General features: G+C 42.7%; 1 protein-coding gene across 6 annotated transcripts in view; it reads left to right on the top strand.

Annotated features, from left to right (window-relative positions):
- The window catches only part of ctnnd2b (catenin (cadherin-associated protein), delta 2b), a 236,984-nt gene that overhangs the window by 107,199 nt on the left and 109,662 nt on the right, over positions 1-20,123 (top strand). For all 6 annotated transcript variants that reach the window (XM_061890179.1, XM_061890183.1, XM_061890182.1 and 3 more), the window contains exons 4-5: positions 3,993-4,027; positions 11,172-11,288. In XM_061890179.1, coding sequence (XP_061746163.1) covers positions 3,993-4,027; positions 11,172-11,288 — 152 coding nt within the window. The remainder of the gene's footprint in view (positions 1-3,992; positions 4,028-11,171; positions 11,289-20,123) is intronic.

The following is a 20,123-nucleotide window of genomic DNA, read 5'->3' as shown; positions in this document are numbered from 1 at the left end:
ACGTTGTACCGATCCGTTGTGGTGAAGAAGGAGCTGAGCCGGAAGGCAAAGCTCTCAATTTACCGGTCGATCTACGTTCCCATCCTCACCTATGGTCATGAGCTTTGGGTCATGACCGAAAGGATAAGATCACGGGTACAAGCGGCCCAAATGAGTTTGGGTCTCTCCCTTAGAGATAGGGTGAGAAGCTCTGTCATCCGGGAGGAACTCAAAGTAAAGCCGCTGCTCCTCCACATGGAGAGGAGCCAGATGAGGTGGTTCGGGCATCTGGTCAGGATGCCACCCGAACGCCTCCCTAGGGAGGTGTTTAGGGCACGTCCAACCGGTAGGAGGCCACGGGGAAGACCCAGGACACGTTGGGAAGACTATGTCTCCCGGCTGGCCTGGGAACGCCTCGGGATCCCCCGGGAAGAGCTAGACGAAGTGGCTGGGGAGAGGGAAGTCTGGGTTTCCCTACTTAGGCTGTTGCCCCCGCGACCCGACCTCGGATAAGCGGAAGAAGATGGATGGATGGATGGATGGATTATAATATGAGTAATAATCGCGGTATCGCGATTATCACAATTCCCTACGCATCGATTCCATGATTGATTCCTGTTGCGTGTTTTCCATTTCCTACGCATCACGCTACTATTTATGCCTGCCTCGCCCTCCAGTCAGGGCTCCTCTGTAACCTGTTATCCTTGTTTCCTGGTTCCTTTTGCCTGTTTTCCAATTCCTACGCATTGATTCATTTCAATCACATTCTGTAGCTATTTTTGATGAGTTATTTACCATCAAATAACAGTACCTACACAAGTGTGAGCACTAGAACTGGGTTTAGTACGCTCAAACGGGGTCAATTATTTTCTGTTTTTTCATTTCTGTACTTATTGTCAGGTTGAGTTTGTGACGAACCCCAAGATGCAGAGACGGTAGCAGCTAGGCATTGAATAAGAAAACATGATTTAATTTAAATACTAAAACAAGAACAAACAAAAGGGTACTAACAACAGGTGCGGATAACAGACTAGGCTATGAACAAAACACTTACCGTGCCAAGAAGAAACTACGGCGTGAGCAGAGTGAACAAAAGTAGACACGGCTACAACGATAAGTCTTAATGACATTGACGGGTAGTGGTGACAATAATCCAGCACTGACTGGAGGACAAAGGAGGTAAAAATAGGAATCGGGCTGATTGACACCAGGTGTGGCCAGGTGCCAATCAGCCGCAGCTAGGGGGGGAAACAGCGCTCAGGGAGAAAGACAGGAAACAGACAAAATAAGAGCGCTGACAGGAAACAAAGACAGGAAAAACTAAAACATGGACACACTGTCAGGGACTTCTTTTGTATGTTTTACACTTTTATCTACTTTTTTTTTAATTAAAAGGGAAAAATATTGCCAATTAGCCTGTGGCTAGAAGTCTTATGTACCTGTGGGTAGCAATGTTTAATTGTACCGTTCCAGTCAAATAAATAAATAAAATAATATAAACAAGAAGTATTATTAGTAATATGTTACCTAATTGACCAGAGATAATAATGGATTTGATTTTGTCAGGCTTGTTTCTGACAGGTTGGTTATGTTTTGGTTTTACCTCTGTGTTTGTGTTCATTTCCTGTCAACGCTCTTATTTTGGTTCCATTTCCTGCTTGTTTCCCTCGCCTGTCCCTGATTGGCAGCCTGGTTGCAGTCGCCAGCCAGGCTACTATTCATGCCTGCCTCGCCCTCCAGTCAGGGCTCCATGATTATATCCCCTATCATGTTGTCCCGTTTCAAAAAAGCTGGCACGAGTGGCAAAAAAACGACTGAGGAAGTTGAGGAATGCTCATCAAAGACTTATTTTGAACATCCCACAGGTGTGCAGGCTAATTGGGAACAGGTGGGTGCCATGATTGGCTATAAAAGCAGCTTCAGTCATTCACAAACAAGGACGAGGCGAGGGTCACCGTTTTGCGAACAAAATGAGTTGTCCGACAGTTTAAGAACATTTCCCAACAAGGAATTTAGGGATTTCACTATCTACACTCCGTAATGTCATCAAAAGGTTCAGAGAATCTGGAGAAACATTGAATGCCTGTGACATTCGATCCCTCATTCGGTACTGCATCAAAAACCGACATCAGTGCGTAAAGGATATCACCACATGGGCTCAGGGACACTTCAGAAAGCCACCGTCAGTCACTAAAGTTGGTCGCTACATCTGTAAGTGCAAGTTAAAACTGTATTACGCAAAGCCACAGCAATTTATCAACAACACCCTCCCACCGAAAGCCAGGGGCTGTGATAAATGACAGCGGACATGTGACTCTGAACAAGATGGGCGGCACAAAAAGCAATAAAGAGCGGCGGCCCTGGCTGGGAGCTGAAAACTGACTAAAGCTGCGTCAATATTACAAATAAGGAAACCGGGAAACACAACAAAAACCGAGGCACTAGATTGACTGGGGAAATAACACATGGCAGACCCCAGGGCGAACTACTCTGAAATTGAAAACAAGAGTAAACAGAGTTCTGGTTTGAGGGCAGAACACTACAAAAAGTCCAAATATTAGGTTTCTCTTTCAGTTCATGAAAGTCCACGAGTCACAGGTGGGTCTCGGTGTTCGACTTTATTGTCATCAGATGTTACGCTACACTTTATTATCTCTCTTGCTTTTGTTTTGGGGGTCTGTGACCAGCTGCAGTTTGCTGGGTTGCAGCTTTATTTACACACAATATTTACTTGTAAACAATCAAAGTAGCATCTATGGACCTAGGTTGTGTGCTAGACTTCATGCGCAGTAGAACTTGGGGTCTCTGTTGTCGCATTTCAGGCTTCATATTGCGCCACACATTGATTACAGGCAGGCCAGTCTAGTACTTGCACTCTTTTACTACGAAGCCACGCTGTTGTAACACGTGGCTCGGCATCGCCTTGCTGGAATAAGCAGGGGCGTCCATGATAACGTTGCTTGGATGACAACATATGTTGCTCCGAAACCTGTATGGACCTTTCAGCATTAATGTGTAAGTTACCCATACCTTGGCCACTTATTTACATACCTTAATCGTTCCCAAACGGTGTCTGTAACACGGCAGTAAAACGGCTGATCAAACAAAACAGAAGTCATGGCCGTAGACCCCGCAACTGCGCAAGCTAGCTCTCCAATCAGTTAAAAAGACAAGACGTTTTGGTGAATTTACCGAAATAATTTGTGAAACTGAAACAATACAAAAAGAATGCCATTGATACTCGTAAACGTGTTAGCATATTAGCTAATTGAATGATGAATTGATTAACGTGGACCCCGACTTAAACAAGTTTGAAAACTTATTGGGGTGTTACCATTTAGAGGTCGATTGTACGGAATATGTACTGAACTGTGCAATCTACTAATAAAAGTTTCAATCAATCAATCAAAATTCTAACAACGCTAACGCCACTAAATCACGATAGCACGTGCATGAAAACACTGCGACAGAAATCCCACGTGGGACGGTTTGGGAAGTAAGAATTGTTTTAGTTATATTGTAAACCTTACAAACGTTGCTTGGAGTGATGAAGGAAGAATCCGTACGAGTGGGAAAACGCTACGGACGGCTAGAAGGCGGAACGGCACTTCTACTTCCGGTTGAGAGCACTAAACGGAAGGTATACGCGAACCCGTCCAAAAGATGGCGTCATAGCACGATCGCTATCACATTTTCAGTGTATTTGCTTGTTCTTTTGTTGTTGTTTTTTGTAACTATTTGCATTATGGCCGTCGACATAAACGGAACCGCCTTGATCAAGTTCCACTGTACCGTAATTATTTCAAAAAGCACCGACATGTCGTGTCCGTCACTTGTTAGCAGAATTGTGAACCGCTGTGGACAGTAAATAGATGTTGTTATATTTTTTTTATGGAATATTGCTTTATTTTTACCGTGCATTGTAAAGAAAGAACATCAAAGTGTGTGTTTTGTTGTCGTCTGTGCTGTGGGTTCTAACCTTTTATGTGCTTTCTGTCGTTTATCTCTTGCAGTTCGGCAGAGGAGAAATTCCGCTGGAGCAACCAAGGTAGTAAATCCCTCCGCTAAAATCCCATCATAAATTCAATCTGCTGCGCCATTGTTTGGCTTCTGTCCGCTGACTCTGCATAATACAGCGTGATTTTTGCATTGTACTGATTCCACTCCGTATGTGGCGGCCGCTTAAAATACTGGAAATAACACGCCGGCTTCTTATTTGAGAGAACGTGTCGTTCCTTACAAAATCATCCTGTGGCGGATGCTTGAGAAATGTTCTTTTCCAACCCAGAAGGCGCGTGCCATGTTTAACCGAGTATTGATTGATTCCATTGCCATGTTCAGCCCAGTCTTGATTGATTCCAGTGCCATGTTCAGCCCAGTCTTCATTGATTCCATTGCCATGTTCAACCAAGTCTTGACTGATTCCATTGCCATGTTCAACCCAGTCTTGATTGATTCCATTGCCACGTTCAACCAAGTCTTGACTGATTCCATTGCCATGTTCAACCCAGTCTTCATTGATTCCAGTGCCATGTTCAGCCCAGTCTTCATTGATTCCATTGCCATGTTCAACCAAGTCTTGACTGATTCCATTGCCATGTTCAACCCAGTCTTGATTGATTCCAGTGCCATGTTCAGCTCAGTCTTGATCGATTCCATTGCCATGTTCAGCCCAGTATTAATTGATTCCCGTGCCAGGTTCAACCCGGTATTGATTGATTCCATTGCCATATTCATTTCAGTCTTGATTGATTCCATTGCCATGTTCAACCCAGTCTTGATTAATTCCATTGCCATGTTAAACCCAGTCTTGATTGATTCCATTGCCATATTCATTTCAGTCTTGATTGATTCCATTGCCATGTTCAACCCAGTCTTGATTAATTCCATTGCCATGTTAAACCCAGTCTTGATTGATTCCATTGCCATGTTCAGCCCAGTCTTCATTGATTCCAGTACCATTTTCAGCCAAGTCTTGATTGATTCCACTGCCACGTTCAACCCAGTATTGATTGATTCCATTGCCATGTTCAGCCCAGTATTAATTGATTCCCGTGCCAGGTTCAACGCAGTCTCTATTTATTCCATTGCCTTGTTCAACCCAGTCTTGATGGATTCCATTGCCATGTTCAACCCAGTCTTGATTTATTCCATTGCCATGTTCAACCCAGTCTTGATTGATTCCATTGCCACGTTCAACCCAGTATTGATTGATTCCATTGCCATGTTCAGCCCAGTATTAATTGATTCCCGTGCCAGGTTCAACCCAGTCTTGATTGATTCCATAGCCATGTTTAACCCAGTCTTGATTGATTCCAGTGCCATGTTCAGCCCAGTCTTCATTGATTCCATTGCCATGTTCAACCAAGTCTTGACTGATTCCATTGCCATGTTCAACCCAGTCTTGATTGATTCCATTGCCACGTTCAACCAAGTCTTGACTGATTCCATTGCCATGTTCAACCCAGTCTTCATTGATTCCATTGCCATGTTCAACCCAGTCTTCATTGATTCCAGTGCCATGTTCAGCCCAGTCTTCATTGATTCCATTGCCATGTTCAACCAAGTCTTGACTGATTCCATTGCCATGTTCAACCCAGTCTTCATTGATTCCAGTGCCATGTTCAGCCCAGTCTTCATTGATTCCATTGCCATGTTCAACCAAGTCTTGACTGATTCCATTGCCATGTTCAACCCAGTCTTGATTGATTCCAGTGCCATGTTCAGCTCAGTCTTGATCGATTCCATTGCCATGTTCAGCCCAGTATTAATTGATTCCCGTGCCAGGTTCAACCCGGTATTGATTGATTCCATTGCCATATTCATTTCAGTCTTGATTGATTCCATTGCCATGTTCAACCCAGTCTTGATTAATTCCATTGCCATGTTAAACCCAGTCTTGATTGATTCCATTGCCATATTCATTTCAGTCTTGATTGATTCCATTGCCATGTTCAACCCAGTCTTGATTAATTCCATTGCCATGTTAAACCCAGTCTTGATTGATTCCATTGCCATGTTCAGCCCAGTCTTCATTGATTCCAGTACCATTTTCAGCCAAGTCTTGATTGATTCCACTGCCACGTTCAACCCAGTATTGATTGATTCCATTGCCATGTTCAGCCCAGTATTAATTGATTCCCGTGCCAGGTTCAACGCAGTCTCTATTTATTCCATTGCCTTGTTCAACCCAGTCTTGATGGATTCCATTGCCATGTTCAACCCAGTCTTGATTTATTCCATTGCCATGTTCAACCCAGTCTTGATTGATTCCATTGCCACGTTCAACCCAGTATTGATTGATTCCATTGCCATGTTCAGCCCAGTATTAATTGATTCCCGTGCCAGGTTCAACCCAGTCTTGATTGATTCCATAGCCATGTTTAACCCAGTCTTGATTGATTCCATAGCCATGTTCAGCCCAGTCTTGATTCCAGTCCCACATTCAACCCACTCTTGCTTGATTCCCATGCTATGTTCAACCCAGTCTTGATTGATTCCAGTGCCATGTTCTACCCAGTCCTGATTGATTCCAGTACCATGTTCAACCCAGTCTTGATTGATTCCAGTCCCACGTTTGATTTCAGTGCCATGTTCAACCCAGTATTGATTGATTCCATTGCCATGTTCTACCCAGTCTTGATTGATTCCAGTACCATGTTCAACCCAGTCTTGATTGATTCCAGTCCCACGTTTGATTTCAGTGCCATGTTCAACCCAGTATTGATTGATGCCAGTGCCATGTTCAACCCAGTCTTGATTGATTCCAGTACCATGTTCAACCCAGTCTTGATTGATTCCAGTGCCATGTTCAGCTCAGTCTTGATCGATTCCAATGCCATGTTCAGCCCAGTCTTGATGGATTCCATTACCATGTTCAACCCAGTCTTGATTGATTCCATTGCCATGTTCAACCCAGTATTGATTGATTCCATTGCCATATTCATTTCAGTCTTGATTGATTCCAGTGCCATGTTCAGCCCAGTCTTCATTGATTCCAGTGCCATGTTCAACCCAGTCTTGATTGATTCCAATGCCATGTTCAACCCAGTATTGATTGATTCCATTGCCATATTCATTTCAGTCTTGATTGATTCCATTGTCATGTTCAGCCCAGTCTTGATTCCAGTCCCACGTTCAACCCACTCTTGCTTGATTCCCATGCTATGTTCAACCCAGTCTTGATTGATTCCATTGCTATGTTCAACCCAGGCTTGATTGAATCCAGTGCCATTTTCAACCCAGTCTTGATTAATTCCATTGCTATGTTCAACCCAGTCTTCATTGATTCCATTGCTATGTTCAACCCAGTCTTGATTGATTTCATAGCCATGTTCAACCCAGTCTTGATTGATTCCATTGCCATGTTCAGCCCAGTCTTGATTCCAGTCCCACGTTCAACCCACTCTTGCTTGATTCCCATGCTATGTTCAACCCAGTCTTGATTGATTCCATTGCTATGTTCAACCCAGGCTTGATTGAATCCAGTGCCATTTTCAACCCAGTCTTGATTAATTCCATTGCCATGTTCAACCCAGTCTTGATTGATTCCATTGCTATGTTCAACCCAGTCTTCATTGATTCCATTGCTATGTTCAACCCAGTCTTGATTGATTTCATAGCCATGTTCAACCCAGTCTTGATTGATTCCATTGCCATGTTCAGCCCAGTCTTGATTCCAGTCCCACGTTCAACCCACTCTTGCTTGATTCCCATGCTATGTTCAACCCAGTCTTGATGGATTCCATTGCCATGTTCATCCGAGTCTTGATTGATTCCATTGCCATGTTCAACAAAGTCTTGATTGATTCCATTGCCATGTTCATCTCAGTCTTGATCGATTCCAATGCCATGTTCAGCCCAGTATTGATTGATTCCATTGCCATATTCATTTCAGTCTTGATTGATTCCAGTGCCATGTTTAACCCAGTCTTGATTCCAGTCCCACGTTCAACCCACTCTTGCTTGATTCCCTTGCTATGTTCAACCCAGTCTTGATTGATTCAATTGCCATTTTCAACCCAGTCTTGATTGATTCCATTGCCATGTTCAACCTAGTATTGATCTATTCCAGTGCCACGTTAAGCCCAGTCTTGATTGATTCCAGTGCTTTGGCACTGACTTCAGTTACAGTATCACACAGAATTTTGCACAAAAATACCCGGATAAACTCCTCCTGAACTTTTAATAATCCATCGTGTCTGGATCGCTTTAAAAATAGTTCTGATTTGATATTAAGAGTAAATCCGGCATGTTATCTCTGTACAGTAGCATCAATAAAACGGTCCTGGTAATCCACTTGCTAAAACCTTTTCTATTACCTTTTGTCCCTCTCCGTAAGAAATTAATGTTGCCCTCATCTGCCGGGATTTGTGTTTCCGGTAGCCGAGGCGGTGCTCAGCCATGAACATGAACGCTACATGAATTGTTCCAGGGGGCGACTTATTACATTCTTCCAATCACTGAGCTGCTAAAACTGAAGTAGCATGTGCTAAATAGTGGGTGCAAACGCTAACATCAACGGGTCGTGTTTACATGTGATCTACTAAGACCGTCTGCTTCTTTTAGGAGGGATTTTTATTTGTTGCTCTAAGCCCGTCCCAGCCACTCAGACAAATCATATAGTAGATGTAGATGATCTATATCCACTGTACACATTTACTTGAGTACTTAATGAAGTATTTGACTTCATTAAACATTTGGGTAGAATTGCATTAAACAAAACCAGTTTTGTTTTAAACGATATAGGAATTTGTCGGTTTATTTGCTATATGGAGGATTGTAGTTCATCATGGAATCCTAAAGTATTAATTTTGAATCGAGAATCGTTTTGAATCGGTTCTTAATGGAATCCTGTGGTGCCCAAAGACTCACAGCGTTCCTAAGTACAAACTAGTTGTCTACCGGTACTAATAAATTAAATTGACTTAAAAACGCTAATTTACTGCCGTCTAATATACTAGCGTCATTACGTTACGATAGCACGTATAAATATGCACGAAAACACTCCTACAGACGTCACACGGGGGACGGTTAAGGAAGTAAGAGTTGTTTTAGTTATATTGGAAAACTTACAAACGTTGCTTGGATCGATCAATCAATCAATCAATCAATCAATCAATGAATGTTTATTTATATAGCCCCAAATCACAAATGTCTCAAAGGACTGCACAAATCATTACGACTACGACATCCTCGGAAGAACCCACAAAAGGGCAAGGAAAACTAACACCCAGTGGGCAGGGAGAATTCACATCCAGTGGGACGCCAGTGACAATGCTGACTATGAGAAACCTTGGAGAGGACCTCAGATGTGGGCAACCCCCTCCCCCCCCTCTAGGGGACCGAAAGCAATGGATGTCGAGCGGGTCCAACATGATACTGTTAAAGTTCAATCCATAGTGGCTCCAACACAGCCGCGAGAGTTCAGTTCAAGCGCATCCAAGACAGCAGCGAGAGTCCCGTCCACAGGAAACCATCTCAAGCGGAGGCGGATCAGCAGCGTAGAGATGTCCCCAACCGATACAGGCGAGCAGTCCATCCTGGGTTCCGACGAGTGGTCCATCCTGGGTCTCGACTCTGGACAGCCAGTACTTCATCCATGGTCATTGGACCGGACCCCCTCCACAAGGGAAGGGGGGACATAGGAGAAAGAAAAGAAGCGGCAGATCAACTGGTCTAAAAAGGAGGTCTATTTAAAGTCTAGAGTATACAGATGAATTTTAAGGTGAGACTTAAATGCTTCTACTGAGGTAGCATCTCGAACTGTTACCGGGAGGGCATTCCAGAGTACTGGAGCCCGAACGGAAAACGTATCGATGACGGAAGAATTTATACGAGTAGTTAACGCTATGGATGATTTAAGACGGAACGGCACTCCTACTTCCGGTTGAAAGCACTAAATGGAAGGACACGGGAACCTGTCCAAAAGATGGCGTCATAGCACGATCAATATCACCTTTTTTGTGTATTTGCTTGTTCTTTTGTTGTTGTTTTTTTAACCATTAGCATTATGGCCATAAATCAGCTGCAGTTTCAGAGTGAAGGAAAATACTAGTCTGGAATTTAGGCTTCTTTGGTTTTTTTTGATTGATTGATTGTGTCATGTCTATGTGATCATGTTTTGTTTTAGTCATGTTCTGTTTGTTTTTTGGCCACTCAGTTCCAGTTTTTGCACTTCCTGATTTATTTTTGTCACCATGACTACCCATTAGTTTTCACCTGTCCTCATGTCTCACACCTGTTTTCACTAATCCCCACAGTATTATTTAAGCCTGTCTGTTTCTGTTGTTCACCCTGGCAACATCACCCTCCATCACCTGCTACGCACCTTGTAATCCATGCCAATGATCCATGTCCCGTTCTCGTTCCGTTCCAAGTAAGTTTTCTCGCTATTTATGCCACAGTGCAAGTTTTTGTTTTATGTTCATAGTTTTGCCTTAGTGCGAGTTTGGTTTTCACAGCCGAGTTTTTGTACCACCATTGTGTGCGTTTTTTTTTTGTGCACTTATAGTGTTAAAATAAAAGATATCTTTACCTTCATGCCATCTCCGGTCCAAGTTCACTTGCATCTCGGGAAAACAACCACCTCATAGTCCAAGTATTGACTGATTGATTGAAACTTTTAATTTTGAAACTCCCAGTATCATGAACAGGCCACCCAGGCGCCATTAAAATCAGTTTAGTTTTTTTTTTTTTTTACAAAATCCACTTTCTCTTTGTTGCTTTGTTGGGTCTGCTCCTGTCTCTGGCCATGCTTTAATTTATTGATTGATTGATTGATTGATTGATTGAGACTTGTATTAGTAGATTGTACAGTACAGTACATATTCTGTGCAATTGATGACTAAATGGTAACACCCCAATAAGTTGTTCAACTTCTTTAAGTCGGGGTCCACGTTAACCAATTCAGGGTTTATCTTTACGGATATTTTGGAGTTGTGTATTCAAACTCATTTTCACTTTGCATAATCATTTCACCGTGGACAAAGATTTATTTTAATGGTGAAGGGACTATTCATGCCCATAATGTGGACTTTTAACGATGCAAACTGTCCTTACTGCTTACCAGGGGGGAAACTGGGCATGGTCTCTCTTTGTTTCTCACATCTTAGACATGTTCCCCCATGAGGAGGTGGTCCAGAAACGACAAGGATTCTCATATTTTCTGTCATTTGTTGGTGTGTCTGCAGATGGACAGAAGGACATCGAGGACGAGCTGACAACAGGCCTGGAGTTGGTGGACTCCTGTATCAGATCACTGCAGGAGTCTGGCATCCTGGACTCACAGGACACCACCACAGGAGATCGTAAGGGACAGTTTTCTTACAAATTGCATTATTTGGTGGTGAAAAGTGTACATACACTTGTAAAGAACATCATGTCTTGGCTGTCTTGAGTTTCCGATTATTTCTAAAACTCTTTTTGTTTGTTTTGTGATGTAGCGATTGGAGTACATAGCACCTTTAGTTTTTAGTTGTTTACTCTGTAAACCACAATCATAAGTGCTCACACAGGCCAGACATGATGTAACATCTCCGTGTAGGACTGAAACAACCCAGGGACTGTGGTTGATGGCTGATTAGCAGATTTAGTGCACACCCACCAGGTTTACAAACACCCTCGGTGTATTTGTCTGGGCTCTAGCTGTAGGATGAGCCTCAACACAGATATTCGCATTGAGGTTATGTCCTCTGGGGAAATGTACTTGGTGGGAAATGGAGAATTCCTTCTTAAAAAAAAGACTCCCATTACGGTCGTTGTCAGTCTGAAGGTCTCAGTGAAAGTTGCTGTTCTGGGTCATATGATGCAGTTGTTTGTTCAGAATGTTGCTTTTGCTCGGGCGCTTCGCTGATATGTCTGAAGGTTTACCGAAATCACATCACGATCAGTGCTCAAACCCCGGGATGAGAGGTGCAAACCCCCAAAACCAGTTACATTGTGTAAATGGTAAATAAAAAGAGAATACAATGACAGGGAAAGGTCCTGCCTTTGTACGAATGGCGTTTTGGTGTGTATGAATGGCTATTGTGTGTATGAATTCTGTTATCGTTTTTTCTAAATTGTTTGACATTCTATTGGCTGGCTCTAAAACATTTTTAAATATAACAAACCCCCAAAGGCAGTGAAGTTGTCACGTTGTGTAAATGGTAAATAAAAAGAGAATACAATGACAGGGAAAGGTCCTGCCTTTGTACGAACGGCGTTTTTGTGTGTATGAATGGCTATTTGGGGCCCAATCTATATTTTTGCTATCTTTTTTTTCTAAATTGTTTGACATTCTATTGGCCGGCTCTAAATCAGTTTCTAATATTACAAACCCCCAAAAGCAGTGAAGTTGTCGCGTTGTGTAAATGGTAAATAAAAAGGGAATACAATGACAGGGAAAGGTCCTGCCTTTGTACGAACGGCATTTTTGTGTGTATGAATGGGGGTTTGGGGCAATTCTTTTTTTTTTTAATCTTTTTTCTGAACTGTTCGACATTCTATTGGCCGGCTCTAAATCAGTTTCTAATATTGCAAAACCCCAAAAGCAGGGAAGTTGTCATGTTGTGTAAATGGTAAATAAAAACAGAATACAATGAAAGGGAAAGGTCCTGCCTTTGTACGAATGGTGTTTTTGTGTGTATGAATGGGTGTTTGGGGCCAAATCTATATTTTTGCTATCTTTTTTTCTAAATTCTTTGACATTCTATTGGCCGGCTCTAAATCAGTTTCTAATATTACAAACCCCCAAAAGCAGTGAAGTTGTCACGTTGTGTAAATGGTAAATAAAAAGGGAATACAATGACAGGGAAAGGTCCTGCCTTTGTACGAATGGCGTTTTTGTGTTTATGAATGGGTATTTGGGGCAATTTTATTAATAAAAAAAAAAAATTGTTTCTAAACTAAATCAGTTAATAATATTGCAAACCCCGAAAGTATTGAAGTTGTCACGTCGTGTAAATGGTGCTCAGTGCCAAGTGCGACGCGAGACAAAGAATAGAAGCAGAGATGAGTTGATATTCCAAATAAAAATGTTGAAGCGTGCATTAATGCCTCGTCTCAGTTGCATTGTAAATTCCACAGAAAGATTGGAAGTTGAACAACACTTCAAAGGTTGATTCCATCCCAGAGTGCCGTGCGGTTGTTTCCAAGAGCTCTCATTGAGATGCAGCGGAACTCCCCGCGGCCCCCCTGTGTTGCACTCGCTTCTCACCCCCCCACCCCCCTCACCCGTCACGGATACCCACGCCTTAGCCCAAGTCCACGCCACGGGAGAGTGCTGGCTGTCTGGTGACATGCGGAGTCCTTCCAGGGGTTTGATATGCTAATCAGTCCTGGCCGAGGTGTGGGCCGGCCTGCTGTTCACAGGACTCAGGTATTAACAGTATGCAGCAGTGCTTATCAAATACTTCCTGTCATGCTCCTCCTGGGGGACAGAACATCTCTCTTGCTCCATATAAAAGAGCTTATTGTTCTTTAGGGTCGTGCACGGAATAATCTTGTTAGCGAGCGTATTCGCGGTAATCCCAAGGGTACGACAAGACATACCGTGTCATATTCCCCCCACCCCTCGTTTCTGCACTGCTGCCACATAGCTGGAGGTGCTGTGCCGATACCAATATTTTGGTACCGGTACCAAAATTATTTCAATTATTTTCGGTATTCCAGTCTGACTTACTTTGATCTGGTAGTGGTCGTTCCATGACGAACAATTTGCTACACAATACCTCAATGCTAACAAGGGCTAATTGCACTTTGACGACTGTCAAAGACATTGACAAAAGGTTTGCTCTTTGTTTAGTTTTTTTTCTTGGGTTGGAGGATAAAACGTTGGAGTTTTGGTGCTAACTTCGGGACTAAATCTGACCTCTATGAGCGTGAACTGAGGAAACCTTTGTGCTTAAAACTGAACAGAATGCTAACGTGGGTGATACCAGTCTAATGACTGATTTTGGTCTGGTAGTGGTCTTTCCACGGCGATCAGTTTGCTACACAATACCTCAATGCTAACGAGGCCGAATTGTACTTTAATGACTTGATTGATCTTTGTTTTGTTTTTTCCTTGGGTTGGAGGATAAAAAGTTGGAGTTTTGGTGCTAACTTCAGGACGAGATCTGACCTCTATGAGCGTGAACTGAGGAAACCTTTGTGCTTACAACTGATACAACTGAACAGAATACTAACGTGGGTGATTCCAGTCTGACTGATTTTGGTCTGGTAGTGGTCTTTCCACGGTGATCAGTTTGCTACACAATACCTCAATGCTAACAAGGCCTAATTGTACTTTAATGACTTGATTGATCTTTGTTTTGTTTTTTCCTTGGGTTGGAAGATACAAAGTTGGAGTTTTGGTAACATCTTCAGGACTAGATCTGACCAATCTCAGTCTAAGACTAGATCTGACCTCTATGAGCGTGAACTGAGGAAACCTTTGTACTTACAACTGAACAGAATACTAACGTGGGGTATTCCAGTCTGACTGATTTGGGTCTGGTAGTGGTCTTTCCACGGCGATCAGTTTGCTACACAATACCTCAATGCTAACAAGGCCGAATTGTACTTTAATGACTTGATTGATCTTTGTTTTGTTTTTTCCTTGGGTTGGAGGATACAAAGTTGGGGTTTTGGTAACAGCTTCAGGACTAGATCTGACCAATCTCAGTCTAAGACTAGATCTGACCTCTATGAGCGTGAACTGAGGAAACCTTTGTGCTTACAAGTGAACAGAATGCTAACGTGGGTGATTCCAGTCCGACTGATTTTGGTCTGGTAGTGGTCTTTCCACGGCGATCAGTTTGCTACACAATACCTCAATGCTAACAAGGCCTAATTGTACTTTAATGACTTGATTGATCTTTGTTTTGTTTTTTTCTTGGGTTGGACGATAAAAAGTTAGAGTTTTGGTGCTAACTTCGGGACGAGATCTGACCTCTATGAGCGTGAACTGAAGAAACCTTTGTGCTTACAACTGAACAGAATGCTAACGTGTGTGATTCCAGTCTGACTGATTTGGGTCTGGTAGTGGTCTTTCCATGGCGATCAGTTTGCTACACAATACCTCAATGCTAACAAGGCCGAATTGTACTTTAATGACTTGATTGATCTTTGTTTTGTTTTTTTCTTGGGTTGGAGGATACAAAGTTGGGGTTTCGGTAACATCTTCAGGACTAGATCCGACCAATCTCAGTCTAAGACTAGATCTGACCTCCATGAGCGTGAACTGAGGAAACCTTTGTGCTTACAGCTGAACAGAATGCTAACGTGGGTGATTCCAGTCTAATGACTGATTTGGGTCTGGTAGTGGTCTTTCCACGGCGATCAGTTTGCTACACAATACCTCAATGCTAACAAGGCCTAATTGTACTTTAATGACTTGATTGATCTTTGTTTAGTTTTTTTCTTGGGTTGGAGGATACAAAGTTGGGGTTTTGGTAACATCTTCAGGACTAGATCTGACCAATCTCAGTCTAAGACTAGATCTGACCTCTATGAGCGTGAACTGAGGAAACCTTTGCGCTTACAACTGAACAGAATGCTAACGTGGGTGATTCCAGTCTGACTGATTTTGGTCTGGTAGTGGTCTTTCCACGGCGATCAGTTTGCTACACAATACCTTAATGCTAACAAGGCCGAATTGTTCTTTAATGACTTGATTGATCTTTGTTTTGTTTTTTTCTTGGGTTGGAGGATAAAAAGTTGGAGTTTTGGTGCTAACTTCAGGACGAGAGCTGACCTCTATGAGCGTGAACTGAGGAAACCTTTGTGCTTACAACTGAACAGAATGCTAACGTGGGTGATTCCAGTCCGACTGATTTTGGTCTGGTAGTGGTCTTTCCACGGCGATCAGTTTGCTACACAATACCTCAATGCTAACAAGGCCTAATTGTACTTTAATGACTTGATTGAACTTTGTTTTGTTTTTTCCTTGGGTTGGACGATAAAAAGTTGGAGTTTTGGTGCTAACTTCGGGACGAGATCTGACCTCTATGAGCGTGAACTGAGGAAACCTTTGTGCTTACAAGTGAACAGAATGCTAACGTGGGTGAGTCCAGTCTAATGACTGATTTTGGTCTGGTAGTGGTCTTTCCACGGCGATCAGTTTGCTACACAATACCTCAATGCTAACAAGGCCTAATTGTACTTTAATGACTTGATTGATCTTTGTTTTGTTTTTTTCTTGGGTTGGACGATAAAAAGTTAGAGTTTTGGTGCTAACTTCGGGACGAGATCTGACCTCTATGAGCGTGAACTGAAGAAACCTTTGTGCTTACAACTGAACAGAATGCTAACGTGTGTGATTCCAGTCTGACTGATTTGGGTCTGGTAGTGGTCTTTCCATGGCGATCAGTTTGCTACACAATACCTCAATGCTAACAAGGCCGAATTGTACTTTAATGACTTGATTGATCTTTGTTTTGTTTTTTTCTTGGGTTGGAGGATACAAAGTTGGGGTTTCGGTAACATCTTCAGGACTAGATCCGACCAATCTCAGTCTAAGACTAGATCTGACCTCCATGAGCGTGAACTGAGGAAACCTTTGTGCTTACAGCTGAACAGAATGCTAACGTGGGTGATTCCAGTCTAATGACTGATTTGGGTCTGGTAGTGGTCTTTCCACGGCGATCAGTTTGCTACACAATACCTCAATGCTAACAAGGCCTAATTGTACTTTAATGACTTGATTGATCTTTGTTTAGTTTTTTTCTTGGGTTGGAGGATACAAAGTTGGGGTTTTGGTAACATCTTCAGGACTAGATCTGACCAATCTCAGTCTAAGACTAGATCTGACCTCTATGAGCGTGAACTGAGGAAACCTTTGCGCTTACAACTGAACAGAATGCTAACGTGGGTGATTCCAGTCTGACTGATTTTGGTCTGGTAGTGGTCTTTCCACGGCGATCAGTTTGCTACACAATACCTTAATGCTAACAAGGCCGAATTGTTCTTTAATGACTTGATTGATCTTTGTTTTGTTTTTTTCTTGGGTTGGAGGATAAAAAGTTGGAGTTTTGGTGCTAACTTCAGGACGAGAGCTGACCTCTATGAGCGTGAACTGAGGAAACCTTTGTGCTTACAACTGAACAGAATGCTAACGTGGGTGATTCCAGTCCGACTGATTTTGGTCTGGTAGTGGTCTTTCCACGGCGATCAGTTTGCTACACAATACCTCAATGCTAACAAGGCCTAATTGTACTTTAATGACTTGATTGAACTTTGTTTTGTTTTTTCCTTGGGTTGGACGATAAAAAGTTGGAGTTTTGGTGCTAACTTCGGGACGAGATCTGACCTCTATGAGCGTGAACTGAGGAAACCTTTGTGCTTACAAGTGAACAGAATGCTAACGTGGGTGAGTCCAGTCTAATGACTGATTTTGGTCTGGTAGTGGTCTTTCCACGGCGATCAGTTTGCTACACAATACCTCAATGCTACAAGGCCTAATTGTACTTTAATGACTTGATTGATCTTTGTTTTGTTTTTTCCTTGGGTTGGAGGATAAAAAGTTGGAGTTTTGGTGCTAACTTCAGGACGAGATCTGACCTCTATGAGCGTGAACTGAGGAAACCTTTGTGCTTACAACTGATACAACTGAACAGAATGCTAACGTGGGTGATTCCAGTCTAATGACTGATTTGGGTCTGGTAGTGGTCTTTCCACGGCGATCAGTTTGCTACACAATACCTCAATGCTAACAAGGCCTAATTGTACTTTAATGACTTGATTGATCTTTGTTTTGTTTTTTCCTTGGGTTGGAGGATAAAAAGTTGGAGTTTTGGTGCTAACTTCAGGACGAGATCTGACCTCCATGAGCGTGAACTGAGGAAACCTTTGTGCTTACAACTGAACAGAATGCTAACGTGGGTGATTTCAGTCTAATGACTGATTTGGGTCTGGTAGTGGTCTTTCCACGGCGATCAGTTTGCTACACAATACCTCAATGCTAACAAGGCCTAATTGTACTTTAATGGCTTGATTGAACTTTGTTTTGTTTTTTCCTTGGGTTGGAGGATAAAAAGTTGGAGTTTTGGTGCTAACTTCAGGACGAGATCTGACCTCTATGAGCGTGAACTGAGGAAACCTTTGTGCTTACAACTGATACAACTGAACAGAATGCTAACGTGGGTGATTCCAGTCTAATGACTGATTTGGGTCTGGTAGTGGTCTTTCCACGGCGATCAGTTTGCTACACAATACCTCAATGCTAACAAGGCCGAATTGTACTTTAATGACTTGATTTATCTTTGTTTTGTTTTTTCCTTGGGTTGGAGGATACAAAGTTGGGGTTTTGGTAACGGCTTCAGGACTAGATCTGACCAATCTCAGTCCAAGACTAGATCTGACCTCTATGAGCGTGAACTGAGGAAACCTTTGCGCTTACAACTGAACAGAATGCTAACGTGGGTGATTCCAGTCCGACTGATTTTGGTCTGGTAGTGGTCTTTCCACGGCGATCAGTTTGCTACACAATACCTCAATGCTAACAAGGCCTAATTGTACTTTAATGACTTGATTGATCTTTGTTTTGTTTTTTCCTTGGGTTGGAGGATACAAAGTTGGGGTTTTGGTAACAGCTTCAGGACTAGATCTGACCAATCTCAGTCTAAGACTAGATCTGACCTCCATGAGCGTGAACTGAGGAAACCTTTGTGCTTACAACTGAACAGAATGCTAACGTGGGTGATTCCAGTCCGACTGATTTGGGTCTGGTAGTGGTCTTTCCACGGCGATCAGTTTGCTACACAATACCTCAATGCTAACAAGGCCGAATTGTACTTTAATGACTTGATTGATCTTTGTTTTGTTTTTTTCTTGGGTTGGAGGATACAAAGTTGGGGTTTCGGTAACATCTTCAGGACTACATCTGACCAATCTCAGTCTAAGACTAGATCTGACCTCCATGAGCGTGAACTGAGGAAACCTTTGTGCTTACAGCTGAACAGAATGCTAACGTGGGTGATTCCAGTCTAATGACTGATTTGGGTCTGGTAGTGGTCTTTCCACGGCGATCAGTTTGCTACACAATACCTCAATGCTAACAAGGCCTAATTGTACTTTAATGACTTGATTGATCTTTGTTTTGTTTTTTTCTTGGGATGGAGGATAAAAAGTTGGAGTTTTGGTGCTAACTTCGGGACGAGATCTGACCTCTATGAGCGTGAACTGAGGAAACCTTTGTGCTTACAACTGATACAACTGAACAGAATGCTAACGTGGGTGATTCCAGTCCGACTGATTTGGGTCTGGTAGTGGTCTTTCCACGGCGATCAGTTTGCTACACAATACCTCAATGCTAACAAGGCCTAATTGTATCTTTGTTTTGTTTTCTCCTTGGGTTGGAGGATACAAAGTTGGGGTTTTGGTAACAGCTTCAGGACTATATCTGACCAATCTCAGTCCAAGACTAGATCTGACCTCTATGAGCATGTACTAATGAGAGGCCAATGGTCTTTGAAGACAAACTGAACAGTCAAGTTTCGATCGAATGAGTGCCCTGAGAATACCACGACCTGGATGGATATGAAGATCCATGGACTTGTTTCCTTGCGATGAAGTCATTGTGTTGTAAGTTCTAGCGAGCGAATGGCAAGGTTTGTTCTCTTTTCCAATGTGAAAGTGTACCTCTAGCCTTCTCAGTATAACAAAGTCGGTATAACCAAGTTTCAGAGTGAACGTGTTGTCCTTCACTCGGTATTTTCTGTCAATACTGCCGGGGTTTAGATAAGAATCTGTGTGGTTTTTTTTTTAGCACCTTTTGGATTCCTTTCATCATCTTTAATGGAGTAAAACTGACAACATCTGACAGACACATTTTCTGCACAAGTGGCTTAGTCATCAGGCTAGTTTCTGAAGGACAAGCTTCTCTAAAAGCTATGATTACTTCCACCGAGGAGGAGTTGTTATTTACGATAAAAAAAAATCATCAAAAGTTGCTTCATACGTGGAGAGAGGTTAAAGTCAGCTGGTGCAAGGTCTTGAGAGTAAGGGTGGTGAGCAGTGATCTCATAGCTGCAGGACTCTGGGTAACTTGTAAAAGGTCTTGATGACGGCGGAGTCCTTTTCGGCCTCTGGGTTCAGTATCCACCCCCACACCATGCTGGTCCCAAAAGACCTTGCCTGCTGATCTTTGATTGCATGCCTTCTTGGAGGCGGTGAGTGATCAT

This window comes from Nerophis ophidion, linkage group LG28 (assembly GCF_033978795.1).
Source record: "Nerophis ophidion isolate RoL-2023_Sa linkage group LG28, RoL_Noph_v1.0, whole genome shotgun sequence".
Taxonomy (NCBI): Eukaryota; Metazoa; Chordata; class Actinopteri; order Syngnathiformes; family Syngnathidae; genus Nerophis; species Nerophis ophidion.
The sequence above is the reverse complement of the archived record's forward strand: the minus strand, read 5'-3'. Positions and strand labels throughout refer to the sequence as shown.